This window comes from Hyalella azteca, unplaced genomic scaffold, assembly GCF_000764305.2.
Source record: "Hyalella azteca isolate HAZT.00-mixed unplaced genomic scaffold, Hazt_2.0.2 contig15387, whole genome shotgun sequence".
NCBI classification, from domain to species: Eukaryota; Metazoa; Arthropoda; class Malacostraca; order Amphipoda; family Hyalellidae; genus Hyalella; species Hyalella azteca.
The window spans coordinates 472064-485514 of record NW_025945243.1 but is presented as its reverse complement, the minus strand read 5'-3'; the positions used below and the strand labels follow the sequence as shown (position 1 = coordinate 485514).

The window sequence follows — 13451 nt, the reverse complement described above, 5'->3', positions numbered from 1 at the left end:
GTGCTCGTCATGTCCGTCAATGTAGGTCGACGAGAAAATGCGCTCTCTGTCACTCACTGCAGTGAGTACTGAGTTATATTTTTTTTCATTGTGCTGGCTGCTGTCAAGAGAAAAAGCCTGATAAATTCGCAAGATGGTGTGTTGCTGTTCATGCTTGGCTTCCGTGTTTGCGAAATTTTATTAAATTAATAAAAATGATTGGCAATAATTCCTTGGACGAATGATTCAAGTTGAATGATGAAATATTGGCTTCATTTATGGTAGAACCATCGGCATGTATATATGTTGCTGCTGCCTCATTTGCCTCGATTTAGACTTAGCCAGTATTAAAATTACGGATGTGGGCGATTATTTATAGTCTCATGCGTTTGCAAATCGGCCAGTAAAGTTGTATTTAATTTTGAAAATTCCTTCTTGTCGAACGCACTAGCAGTACTCTTACCTTGTATTCAGTAGTGCGGATCGAATAATTAAACAATGTAAGCTTCGTTCGCAGTTTTTGAAACTTTATAAAATTGGCGTCTCTCGTAGTTTACGCCCTTAAATGTTCGGTTATTGTATTTTATATACGAGATGATCTGCAACTCTCACTTTTCCTGTTATTGAGATTCCAACAAATAGATTCGTTAACCTGTTCCCTGTCGTTTCTTCCTACAGGGGATGACCATCAGTTTCCCTAATTGTCTTCGCATTAATCGTTAGCAAGTGTGTTTTTAGGGATATTCGACCTGTGTATACTCTATTGAATGACGTTTAATTATGACCATTAAACTAAATATTAGATGAACGCAATAATTCCATGTTTTTTTATTTTCTATTCTATGTAAATACGTTTCGGGCAAATCGAACTAATTTCACTCGAAATATATTTCAGATGCGAAATCCATTAATGCTCAAATGGCCACTCAAGACATGTGTCTGGGTTCGTCAGAAGTCCTATGGGATTTTGCGTTCCTAAGAGCTTTGTTCCTGATCCTTCGCAGAGCTCGTTCTGTATGACGGCGGGTCTCAGTTGTTTTGTAGGCAGGGCAGTTGAGGGGTTGTCGTTATATATGCTGGATCCCTTGCATCTCCCTCGTTCATGCGGGCGACGTCCCGTGTAAGCGACTTTTTTTCGACTGTCTTCGTTGCTTCCGCCATTCACCAGCTCCTATTGTCTGCACAAGATGCTAATGCGGGTTCATTCTTAACGATTTCAGCGAACAAGCCATTTGAGACCTACCGCCTTTTTCGTGTGATGAGCTAAGAATTTTCATTAAATAATGCTTTTTAATTTGCTGGGAATGTTTATTTTCGACTTCCGGTGCAAACTAGCGGAGGTGTTAGTAAACTTTTCCTTCTACTTAATACCTTGACAGTCGTATTGTCTCTCTTTCCTTCTCATACTGATTGAATTTAAGTTTGTGTTTATATCTAAAACCTTGATTGCGGTAACATCGAGATTTCTGTATCGTGAAACTTTTGCTTCTTTTCAGAAAAATTTTATCAATCGTTAAAAACATTGAAGAGTGCAATAAGGTAGTAAAATAAGTGATTTAGTGCGCCTAGGAGCGCCATTCAGCATGAGTCCCACGCCAGAGCCTGACCACTCCGGCAACCTCTCCGACGAAGAGATGCCTCAGCAGCCGCCGATCTTCCTCTCCTCCTCGAGTGACGAAGAGCAAGAGGAACCAAACCCTGACTACCCTGCAGGGTACATGCCCATTGGTCACCACATTGAGGTGCAGGTGCGACTTTATTGCCACTTGTTGTTGCTGTTTCAATGAACTTTGTCAAACTTCACTACTTGGAATTTCAGTAGCCACAATCTTATAGAGACTCATAGGCTGAATTTTGTAAAGATCACATAAAATATGAATAAATTTATTTAGAATAACAAATTACGGTACCGTATTAGCTGTCCTCTAAATTACGGTCGAGGATGATCTCTCCTCACATCCGCACCGCTTTCGGATTAATATCAGCGTAACTATAAGTTTACAAAATGTTAACTCTTTATCGTAATCCTGATGAAAGCAAACTAGATGTGTTGCTGAGAATAGCCTTTACTAAACTTTGACTCCAGATAACTTCCCATGATTTAATTATAATTAAGATCCGTTTTCAGTGGGCGTCAGATACAGAGGAAGAAGACTGGGATGCCGCTTCGGCGCCAGTGCAGGCGCCAGTTCTGCCTTCACCTTCTGAGGCAGGTGAGAGTTTCACGTGAAATGTTTTGCGTGTGACTTTTGTGTTCCAAATTCAAGTGGAAGCATTGCTGAGAAATATATCGCCAACACAGCAAAGATAAAATTAATGTTGCTGCGATTCCATATTTTTCTTTAGATTTGATAACAAATTTTCCTCCACAAGTCGTATTATAGAAACAATTTTTGTCGAAATTTACCTGATGGTCTGAGGCATGACAAATAACTGAACAATGCCCTGGACCATGACGCTTAATGAACTCTGTAAAAACAGAAGTACATCGTTTACTTCCGCTTGCAACTTATGAGTTTTTAGCACGTACGAAAAGCTCGTACCGGGGATTTTATAATACCATTTCTCTTAATATGCTTAAATATTACGTATGCTTTATCCGATTATGACCGGTCGCCGCGTTGAAAGAACAAGTTCGTAAATTTTTCACAGCCTATCGATTCTAGGCCCTTACTTGGTGATCATATTCTGGTATCAATTCGGATGTTCGCTCTAATTATTAGCTTAGTCCGTTTAAAAATGCAGAAGAAGAGGAGATCGACTACAGCAGCTTAGCTGGCCTGATGGGGGCGCTGCAGGCGCACGGCCCCACTGTCGTCACGGACACTCACGGCCTCGAGGACGTTTATGCCAACGAAGAATCTCCTCCCTTGGATGTCAATCGCATAGCGGTGACTATACTAGAATAAATTAATAATTTTACTTAAAAATAACAGCTTAACCCTGCGTTCCGAATCCCGTCATCTCTAATCTAGTTGGTAATTATGAAACAAAAGCACTGTATGTAATTGAAGAAACTCCATTCAAACCCACATTTAGCACGGAACTCCCATTCAAGTTCAGCGTTTTGAAATTTAAGGCAAGCGGGAACTTTTATTTTCAAGTAGAATTTGCATTGACTAAATTTAAAATCAGATTTTGATTATAAATCTAACTCAGAATTCCACTACTAAAAAAAGGATCATAATAATTCTCAAATAATAACCCGACATGATACGTATCGCGGATACGTGCTTGGACTGCCCCTATACATTTACTGTGCCAGGCATCAGAAACAGACTTTAACAAATATTTATCTAACACGACATATACGCGAGTAGCAGTGGTGACGATCAACAATGAATCTGGTAGTAAAATGTAGATAACCAGTACGATATCTGAATAAAAGCATGTTTATTCAGAGCATTATTTTTACTTCATCTGTGAGGGGTCTTCGTAAATGCTGCATATAACATAACATAGTGCTCTTGGCGTTGATCGCTGAAGCGTAGGCCTCATGTGGCCTGTCGCCGATTTTTTTCCTTTTCGTGCCTTGTTCACAGATCTAAAATCGTGTCATTTGACAGGATCTTTTCACGACTGACGAAAGTTTGAAATAGCTACTCGACTTCCACCGGGTTCGATATGGTGCAAGGAATTTCAAATCTGAACATATATTTTTCCATAGCTTTATCTAGTCTGTTCTTGAACGCGTTCATACTTGGAGCGCCAACGATGTCATCGGGGAGGCTGTTCCGCATGTCGGTGATTCGAAGCGAGAAGAAATATATAGGAGACTAGGAAGCTAAGATTCATGAGTTGCTGACTGAATTGATAGAAGGCGCTGAGTTAGCATCATCAAGGACGTGAGAGCGAGATGGCGTTAATCGCTAATCCGTTTAGGATTAATAATAAATATCGGCAAAATTGTTAGTACTGATTGTTTCTCAACGATTGTATGGTCCTGTTTCATTATAAAATGTTAACGAAGATTAAAAACACCTATCTTTTTTACTTTCTCTTAATTTCAAAGAGTGATCTTGATTTCAGAAGTGGTGCTTGAAATTTTTGCCAGGGCGAAATAGTTAACAAGGTTATTGGTTTAGAAGTGCTAGTTCCGTCGTCAACGGAGGCGTTTTCTTCAAAAAAGGCTGCTACTAATAAATTGAAATTGGTTTCATATTAACAACCTTCAATTATTACCAAAGACATAGGTATTTTCAAGTACATATTTTTCAATCAGAACCTCCAACTAAAAGTCTGGAAGTCAGTTAGTTAGTTTAGTGGCTAATGTTTACTAGCGATTCAGCTAAAAAAGTCTGGAAAATTCTTCCAAATTTCTGCACTAAGAGAAGTTAAACTCGTGCTAGATCTGCATCTATTTTTTCAATATTTACGACGCACATTGTGTGCATCAATTTATTCAGCCAGCGAATATTGTTACTCTATTATTTCATGTGCAGAGTAGTCGCGTCGCCTCGTTGGCCATGGCAGCTGCGGTACCCTCCGCCTTCAACAGCGAGCCGCTGCCCAAGGAGCAAGAAGACGCCATCTTGAGTGCAATGAAGGGTTTTTCTCTGCCGGCATCGGCGATTCCTCCTTGGGCAGCTCAGGTACCTGATGATCGTCTGACTTCTATCATCAGAAATAAGCTAAGCGGGAACGCAGAATCTCGAAACTGCGACAGTTCACTTAATTCTTAACATTTCCTGGGAAAATCCTATGAGTAAACTTTGAACCCAAGAAATGTCTTTTAGAATTCCGTTTCTTCAACTCTAGGAAAGTTGGCAGAAGCAGATTCTTAAACGATGTACTATCCTTTGCATGGACAGCGATACAGCTATTAGCGGCCGTTGAAGAACATAGTATATTAGTTACAAGTAACGGAATTATATAGATTCAAGAACTCTGTATTTGAAAGTTTTTATCCATCTTTGCCAGAATTACATTCCTTTCCTATTTTACCCTCGTTTCTCGTGATCCCATAGGCCGTGAAGTCTATAAATTAGAACTGTTGCGGGACAAGCGGTGGCAGTTGCAAGAGCTAGCACATCATTAAACTACTTCAGTCTAAACTACGTATCGAGAGTCTGCTATACATTAATGGTTTCTCAATCGTAATCGTTATAATCAGATAACTTTGTACAGTAGTCACTTCTCACTTATTTAGCGGGCAACTTCTAGTCACTCATTATTCATTGGGTCTCTTGACGTTGCACGACGAGAACAGAAACGCAATAATCGCAGCATATATCCTTACGACAATACAGGAATCCTACAACATTTATGTTCATTAGCTTGTTGTATCAAGAGAGCACTTTAGCAACAGAAATATTAAAACTAATAATCGGCCCACCAACAAAACCCATTCTTAACTCAGCCCACGGCTGAAAATGAAAGAAAAATCGTTGCCTGTTATGTTACAACACTAATATGCACTGAATACAATTACGATGTTATTGACGAGATTTTCTCATTACTACGTAAACAACAGTTTATAGGGCGGTACACAACACAGAAGTTATTTCAAAGACAGCAGTAATGATACGAAGCATAATACAACACTTGGGCCAACTTGCTAGCGACAGTATTAAGAGGTGCACTGGCAGAATGCATCCCTGTAAATGGCCTTCATGATTCACTACACAATATAAATCTCTGCACTAAGCGGACGCTATATTAATTAAAGAATTTCATTATAATTACTTTAGTACCTATTCCAAAGTAGGGTAGCGGAAAAGAAACCGAATGTATCCCTCAAAAGACAAACTTAAGTAAAGAAGTCCAACAGGTGAACAGCAGAAAAAGACATCTTGCACATGTGTATAATAAATTGTTTTGCAAGATGCATGCCAACGCAATTTTTGGGCTGTGAACGAACAGGTGCGAAAAATGTAGCATTTAACTTAACTCGGTTGCATTGGTCGACATCTGCCTCCATTGATGAACTCGGAACGAGAATTGCTAATTAGAGAAAGTAAATCACTGCATAACTTAACCATTCGTCAAGAACATCAGCCGTGATCAACAAAAAAATGGACTTGAAGTAGCTTAGCAAAAAATTGTCAGCATAGCTACTTATTGAACATCCATGAATAACGAAAGACTAATTTTACTATCATAAATGATTGAACAGATTTATTCTATAGCACTGAAACAGGGTCTGATAAAGAAATTCGCACTCGAAAAGAGATATGAATATTATGCTAAAATTCTTCAGCACTTGCATATTTAATATTCGAGTGTTCATTTCTGCTACATTATTATGTTTTTCATCGTGAGAACAAATGGAAGCAAACTTCTGCACAATTCTTACAATGCGCCCTTGACCATCACAGACTACACGTGCAGTCCACAACAGAATGATCCCACTTCTTCACGGCGCCATAAATCTAACGCGTTGCGATTTAACGATCTGTCGAATTCTGGACTTAAGGCTTGAACCAGGTCGCAACAACAATTGAGAAGAAATAGAATATTTGGCGCTTAATTTTATCGGTATAACCGGGTTCTGGTCCTCAGTCAGACTCACGAATGTCCTTATGGTCAACGAACTACAAATTAAGGCTTTTATTAATTCGTACTTCGTCACCACAGTTGGAGAACTGCACTTCGTCACCATAGGAGAAATGTAAATTTGAAAGCTATGTGTCAATGACAAATGTAAACATTGAACTAAAATAAAAAACTTGAGAGTGGAAAAAGCAACTTTCAAAAGAGCGATTCGTAGCCCTCATGCAGAACATAAGATTGATACGAGAAAGGCTTTCAACGAAATCGCATAGCTCTACTCCAGAAGCGTCAAAGTTAAGGTTGCTAACATTCAAACGAGCACTAAGTAACAGTGCTCATCATTCATTATCTTCACAGCGCATGCCGCAAAGCTTGGTCACATGGCATGATCGTTCATTTTACTAGCTACCAAAAGCACCAGCCTCTCATTTCACTACGTTATTGATGACAAGTAGCTTCCTATTGTTATCAAATACCCAAAATTAGACTACCCGCTGATAAGCCACATAAAAAAATAGAAACGGTTAACGGTTTTGTCTACTAACAATGTAGTAACTCAAGAGATCAGCAAATATGAAATGCACGATTGTTTGGAAATAGTTACGATCTTGATGATCCACCTGCGTCGCTGGAAGAGATAAGACAGAGGGACAACAAATATAGTTTTCGTTGAACGTGTTATTCATGAGCTTTCATCGCTCTAAAAAAAAAGCATACAACACAAAAGAATAAAAAAAATGTATAAGAGAAATGAAATGTGCAACCTGCAGAACGATTTGAAGGAGACATTAGAGTATTCTTTAAATATGTACAGAAATTAGGTAAGAAATAATTTAGTAAGACACTACACTAAGTGCTAGTATTGAACACCAGTGAAGGCCGCATTACACGCCCGATGCGTCCATGAGGCGCTGCAGTGTTCGGTCGAGCTCAGCAATCTGAGGCGAGTCAGGCGAGACTGAAGACAATAAGCGGCGCCGCTCCTTGGTGAGGCGGGTGATCTCGTCGAAAATGTCGGCGTCATATTTATAGGGCACTGAAGTATTGTTGCCATCACGCCTGCTATCAGGAAGTACCTGTGCGCTACTGCCTTCGCCAGAGCTCCCGGCAATGGTGGTGCTCCTTACGCCACAGGAAGACGACATACCCGATTCCGTGGCCCTATAAATACCAAATATTAACAGGAGATATTTTTGTCTGAACAGTTTCCTAATCACGAGCTCCAGCAGACGCAATCGTGCAATAATAAAAAATCTAATCCTAATTAATTACAAAATGTAAGAAATAATAAGAATAAAATATCAGCAAAGGTTCATCGTGAAATATTAGTACCGTCAGAGGGCTCGCAGCATACATGGTAACAAGGGTCTTGTTAAAATCGTAGCATAGGTTACTAATTATTCACGTCGCCTCAGTGTTCATTAAAAATTTAGTTCATGGATCACAAATTATTGCCTTTTAAAATCCAGAACCAGCTTAATGATAATTTATGAACTATCGCATTTTCTTACCGCATTCATACATCAGCCACAAGATCAGGAAGATCAACTGTGAGTTGAATAAGCTCAGGGAGAACCTAACAGCAAGGCTGACAGGACACAAATAACTTCCCAACTAACTAAACAACTACGTAGACCAAATCTCACACTACCCGATCCCTTCTTCCCCAAGTCTCCACTATACTACTCAAATTTATTTTGCACTCTCTCATAGTCACAGTTCCTCCTTTCGCCAAACCTGCAATGAATACAATTTACTTCACTTTAGTACCCTCAATAACCTAAATCATCTCAATTATTAAACGTTTTTTCTCACATGCCTTTCATTCCACCGTCACGTATTCAATTTACTGCACATGTATAAAAAAAACATCCTCTCTTCCCTTAGTCATGTATGTAGGAGGAATTAACTCTAGGCATCGCTGCTCTATCGCCAAACAGCAAGTCCCTGCCTCCAATACCAATAGTATATAACACTGGCAGCAATATTGGTCACTAGGGATGGGAATAGAAGGGAAGGACACTGTGTTAAACATTTTTTGGCGTTACATGTTTGCGGCACACGATAGGCAACAGCTGTGCATAACCATCGCCATGTGCAGTGTCTCAAACAATGCCCCAAGTACTTCTTACCTATGCGGATTACAGGGTCCAATGATATGATATTCTTGAGGAGTTCAGCAAGCGCTGCTCAAGGCATTATAACTCACCATCTGCGGTGCGTGCTAGCCATGCCTCTTAGCCACTGTCTCTTGTAAAACTCTTTGCTGCTGCTGCTGCCACCGCCGCTATTTCTGTCTTCCTCCTAAGGACGAGATGAATGTCAACATCCCTCATAATTCAATACAAAATCAGCAAAAAAATAGCTACCAGCCAACATTTTCTCATTAGAACAATTTTCAGGACTTACGTAGGAAATTGTACAAGAATACACATTTACAAGTGGTTAACCCATCAAATATTCAAGAAAAAAATAGAACGTAAATGATCTACATGAAAAACAAACACAATTTTGAGTTGCAGTAACTGAGCAAGAAGCCAAAGAAATTTTCTTAGAAGAGGTGACATTTCCTAATAACACATTTCCTTAGATTCCTAAAGCCATTTCCTTAGGTTCAGTGCACTATGTACACTGAAGAATGAGAAAAAAAAAAACACACCCTGCCAGAAGTGATGGACCTCAATCTGTCTGCGGTGCGAGGCTCGAAGCTTCTCCTATTGCTGCACACTTGTTGTAGCTGAGAGCTCAGTGATGCTTGTTGCTCAAGGACATGTTGCTGCAACTCTAATAACTGCAACCAAAAAAAAATGATAAAAGAATCCAAGTTTAAATGGAATTTCGACAATTTACGTTCAAAAAATTTTTGTAATAAAAAATGATTATCTGAGGAGTTTAACTAAATTTATTAGCAGAATTAATTAGCCTAGAGCAGGAGAAATTATGTCAGAAATGTCTAGTTATAATATGATTAAGGTAGTGCCACAAGGCAGTATGACAAACACACCTTTGAAAGACTAACAATAACGTGGAAACATAAAGTAAGAACGAAATACTGCATACATAAATCTATCTTTGTCAGGATCTTGTTCATGGCAACAATGTTTATGTTTCCGCCCTATGCACAGGCACCATCACAGCAAAGTAGCTACTAAGTCGGAAGTATTTCACGTAACGCAACACTATTAATAATAGCACAATAGTCCTTCGTGTGATGGTTGATCCATACTGATCTCTAAAATTTTATGGCCTCCTCACAGCAATCCGTTTTAATTATTAATGCCAAGACAGGATAATAATATCCTTCAACTGAGGTCTCATCCAGCACTGGTTGTTGACGGCAACTGCAATAGGACATGCAAAACTGCACAAGCAATTGAAAGAAAAATAATTTTCACTTTAAATCCTTTAAAAAAGCACTCAGTGAATATAGGAATTATTTAAGGGAGTATCAGCTTCGATGACCAAGTAGCAGATTAGGACAATTCACAGACCTTATCTTCCCGGCGCCGTACGTCAGCTTCACGTTCTCTGAGGCGTCGCCACTGGTCCTCGAGCTCTGCTCTCTCCTCCTCAACCTCCTGCAGCTGCTCGAACAGCATCTCCTCCATACCTGCCACATGCTGCTTCCACTCTTTGCTTAAGGCCTCTTGCAGCTTCTTATCACGCAGCACCACCTACAATACACACAACAATATAACGTCCATTATTTACAAGAAAATTTGTAGAAAATGCTACTCGCTTCACAAATCTTGCACAGGCACACACTCGAAAATTTTCTCTCAGATATAAGATGGCATTAAATTGCACATAATTAAACTCGATTGATATACATGCAACCATTGATTTTAAATTGCATCAAGAACCTTAGAAACAGCTGAATTTAAATTTTTCAATTAAATTATTGTCTTCCCCTGACCATATATAATAACTATTGAGTAATACCTGTTTATAATACATATTTTTCTGAGCTTTTGTCCATTGATGCATATCTTCCTTAGCTGCTGCCTCCAACTCGGATCTTTCCCCAACAGGATGTTCTTCAGAATAAATTTCTTTCTCTCCACCATTTTCAGTAAGTTTTCGCTTCTTCATTGGAGGTTTAAGTTGATCTCTTATGAGTTGCCTTGATGCACTCATAGCAAGGCTGTTGTCCTTAATGTCCGATGCTTCAAAGCTGAGGTAGTTGCTGCTGGCGCTATTGTCTCGTGCTCGCTTTTTCCCAGAGTTGAGCGCTGCATAATCAATTGACACTTCACTGAGATGACTTAGGACACGTTCTACCTTTTTTCCATTTTCATCATGAACACTTGCAGATGTACTTCTGTTAACATTACTCTCAGATGCGCTAGGTAGTGTGGTGCATTCTAGCTCCACCAACACACCCACCACAGCACCACCTGAAGAACTAGACCCAGCAATGTTGCCTTTGAGAGGAACTAGCTCATATGAGCCCTCTACCTTAGTTTTTTCCCCAGCTGTAGTAGGAACAAGTGTAGACAAATCCACTGAACTTGCAGCCAGTTCTAGCTCACCAATGCAAAGCATAACAGAGAGGATGCAGTGTTGCTGTAAATACTGTGCAAGGTTGGTTGTAGTAGCCAATACTCGGGCTTGAGCACGCTCACCCGGGAACTCGCATTCACTCAGGTTGGTGATGGGGTCAGTGTGCACAGGACAGCCAAGTAATGAATATTGGAAATGTGGTCCTTCTTTGCATGATCGAAGCAGGGAACCAGGGATGATCTGTTGAGAATAAATTGAGGATATGAATTGAATTTTGACATTGACTTCTGCTATCTGGTAGTATCAAGTATTTAATTTAATAGCATTTTATTAAAAGAAGATTCAACTGTGGCACAAAAATTTTAAGCGCATATTACTAATGTCTATAAATAGAATTTATCATAGCACAGATGTAAAAATAATAAAATTATGACATTTTCATACTTCAGAATGTATATACCTACACACTTGTTTGTATTTTAGAATCATTCTGAAATTAATAAAAAAATTGTTCAAATAAAGTGCACATCTTAAGCAGGAATGAACAATACTGTGCATCAATCATCATAGACAGTGAAAACACAGTAAATGTATCTCATGCATGTCACTGTAACTCACCTTACTGAGTTGCTTGGCATATACTATTGTTATTGAGAGAAGATGCATAGAGAGTTCAGGGTGATCTCTGCAGGAACCAATCTCAAAGTAGCCTTTAGTTTCATTCAGCTGAGCAATAATTGGAGGTTGATTGATTTCAGAACGATCCACTACAGCTGCTAATCTTTCAGCAGCCATACTTGGTGAAGTTGTGCACTTGTCTTGAACAGCAGAAGAATGAGTCATGTGTGATTTGGCAGACTCAACAGGAGGTTCAGGCACTGACTGAAACCCTTCTTTGACTGATGATTTGCAGGAAACTTCAGCATTATTGATATTCACTGAGCCAGAAATTTTTGAAACCCTTCTTGCTTCAGTACTGTTAGGTACATTATCATTAAATTTTCTTTTATGGTGCTGAGGGGAATCAGGCACATGAAACCTGGAATGGCTTTCAGTTGGATAAAGGTCTCTATTGACTTCTTTGCTTTTCATTTCTTCATTTTTCATTTGATTCCACTCAGCAAGTTCTTGCCAACCTTCTTCTTCATCATTCAAATCTTCCATGTCATCTTTATTGCATTGGTCAGATTCAATAACTGGACTTTTACGCTTTATCAAACTAATTTCTTGATTATATCTGACTTTTTTCATGATTGATTTGTGGTCTCTTCCCAAAAAATTATGAGTGTCACCATTATATAAAGATGAATTTTTTTCATTTGGAGTTGCTCTCACCTGGTTTGCAGGAACATTTGACTGACCTGTTTCTATTGAGTGTTCTACAAGAGAAGTTGCTTCCTGAGCACTTGGAGACTTGCCAGAGCTGGAGTGATCTGAGCCATAGTGACCATCCATTTGATCTTCTTCTTCATAATCTTCAAGCTCACCTCCATCCTCTTCTTCTTCTTCCTCTAGCAGCTCTTCTTCTTCCAAGTCTTCCTCTCCTTCTAAGTCATCATCACAATCACCTTCATCATCACTGTCCACTAACATAATGGAACTATCACCTGACTGATCTTTTTTGTGACTCAACACTGCAGCCTTTTTTCGGTGCTCTGCCTCAGCAGCTTCACGATCTTCATCATTAAATTCAGCAGATCCATCTGACTCATCATTAACCTCCTCTTCCACATGACTTGAAGCTTCACAGCTTGAATGCATATTAGGAGAACCATTGACATCATGAGAGTCCATTGGAGTAGCACTGAAACTAATTTCCTCTTGATTGAATTGTAGAGAAATAGGCAACTCTTTATTACCATTACATGTAGATCCATTTGAATCCTTTGGCAATTCAGCTGCAGATGGGTGATAAGATAGTTGGGTGTCATAATTGGCAGAACTATCAATGGGCATCAAGTTGTTTTCAACTTCAACTTCTGCATCTTCCAATGTATCAGATACTAATTGACTGAATGCCTCAGAAATAACTGGCAGAGGAGTTTGGACGTGCAGTTGCTTTGAATTGCCTCCATGAGGAATAAGTTGTTCACAATCAAAACTTTCAGAGAGTTCATGTCTATCAGAAGGGTCAGCAAAGCGCTGTTGGATCTGCCCATTACTTGAAACACTATTCTTAGGATCCATGTCATCATAAAGATTGACTTCAGCTTCATTGTCCTGAGCAAACTTATGTTCAGCAACAGGAGGAGATGTACAATTGATACTCTCATGATTGCTTGAATCATAGTTGGACTGTTCAATACTTTGTACGTCTTCCACCTTGCATAGCGAGGAAGCTTCATCAAGATTATTCTTGTCCTTCATTGCCTCACCACTGACAATCATATTACATTGGGAATTTCATACAATCAGCATGAGTATGCCATAATCTGGAATGACTGAAGGTACAATATAAGCAACCAGCATCGATTGAC

The 13451-nt window shown here is 39.3% G+C and overlaps 2 protein-coding genes across 2 annotated transcripts; one reads left to right on the top strand and one right to left on the bottom strand.

Moving 5' to 3' along the window:
- Positions 1 to 43: 43 nt before the first annotated feature.
- Positions 44 to 4922, top strand: LOC108672834 (male-enhanced antigen 1). The gene is made up of 4 exons (XM_018160576.2): positions 44 to 1727; positions 2108 to 2192; positions 2725 to 2870; positions 4422 to 4922. Exons 1-4 carry the CDS (start codon positions 1563 to 1565, stop codon positions 4659 to 4661), a joined length of 636 nt encoding a protein of 211 aa, XP_018016065.1. The 5' UTR covers positions 44 to 1562; the 3' UTR covers positions 4662 to 4922.
- On the bottom strand, positions 4854 to 13451 carry LOC108672833. The gene is made up of 6 exons (XM_018160575.1): positions 11593 to 13451; positions 10414 to 11214; positions 9963 to 10145; positions 9131 to 9262; positions 8681 to 8775; positions 4854 to 7632 (listed from the first exon to the last, which is right to left on the bottom strand). The coding sequence occupies exons 1-6, from the start codon at positions 13360 to 13362 to the stop codon at positions 7356 to 7358; spliced, it is 3258 nt and encodes a 1085-aa protein (XP_018016064.1). The 5' UTR covers positions 13363 to 13451; the 3' UTR covers positions 4854 to 7355.

Excerpts from the sequence above, each read along its gene's own strand:
- LOC108672834 (XM_018160576.2), top strand. The coding sequence starts at position 1,563 with ATGAGTCCCACGCCAGAGCCTGACCACTCCGGCAACCTCTCCGACGAA. Across the intron at positions 2,193-2,724 it reads GCCTTCACCTTCTGAGGCAG|AAGAAGAGGAGATCGACTAC; the intron begins GTGAGAGTTTCA and ends TTAAAAATGCAG. Across the intron at positions 2,871-4,421 it reads TGGATGTCAATCGCATAGCG|AGTAGTCGCGTCGCCTCGTT; the intron begins GTGACTATACTA and ends TTTCATGTGCAG.
- LOC108672833 (XM_018160575.1), bottom strand. The coding sequence starts at position 13,362 with ATGATTGTCAGTGGTGAGGCAATGAAGGACAAGAATAATCTTGATGAA. Across the intron at positions 10,146-10,413 it reads AAAATATGTATTATAAACAG|GTGGTGCTGCGTGATAAGAA; the intron begins GTATTACTCAAT and ends TGTGTATTGTAG. Across the intron at positions 9,263-9,962 it reads TACGGCGCCGGGAAGATAAG|TTATTAGAGTTGCAGCAACA; the intron begins GTCTGTGAATTG and ends TTTTGGTTGCAG.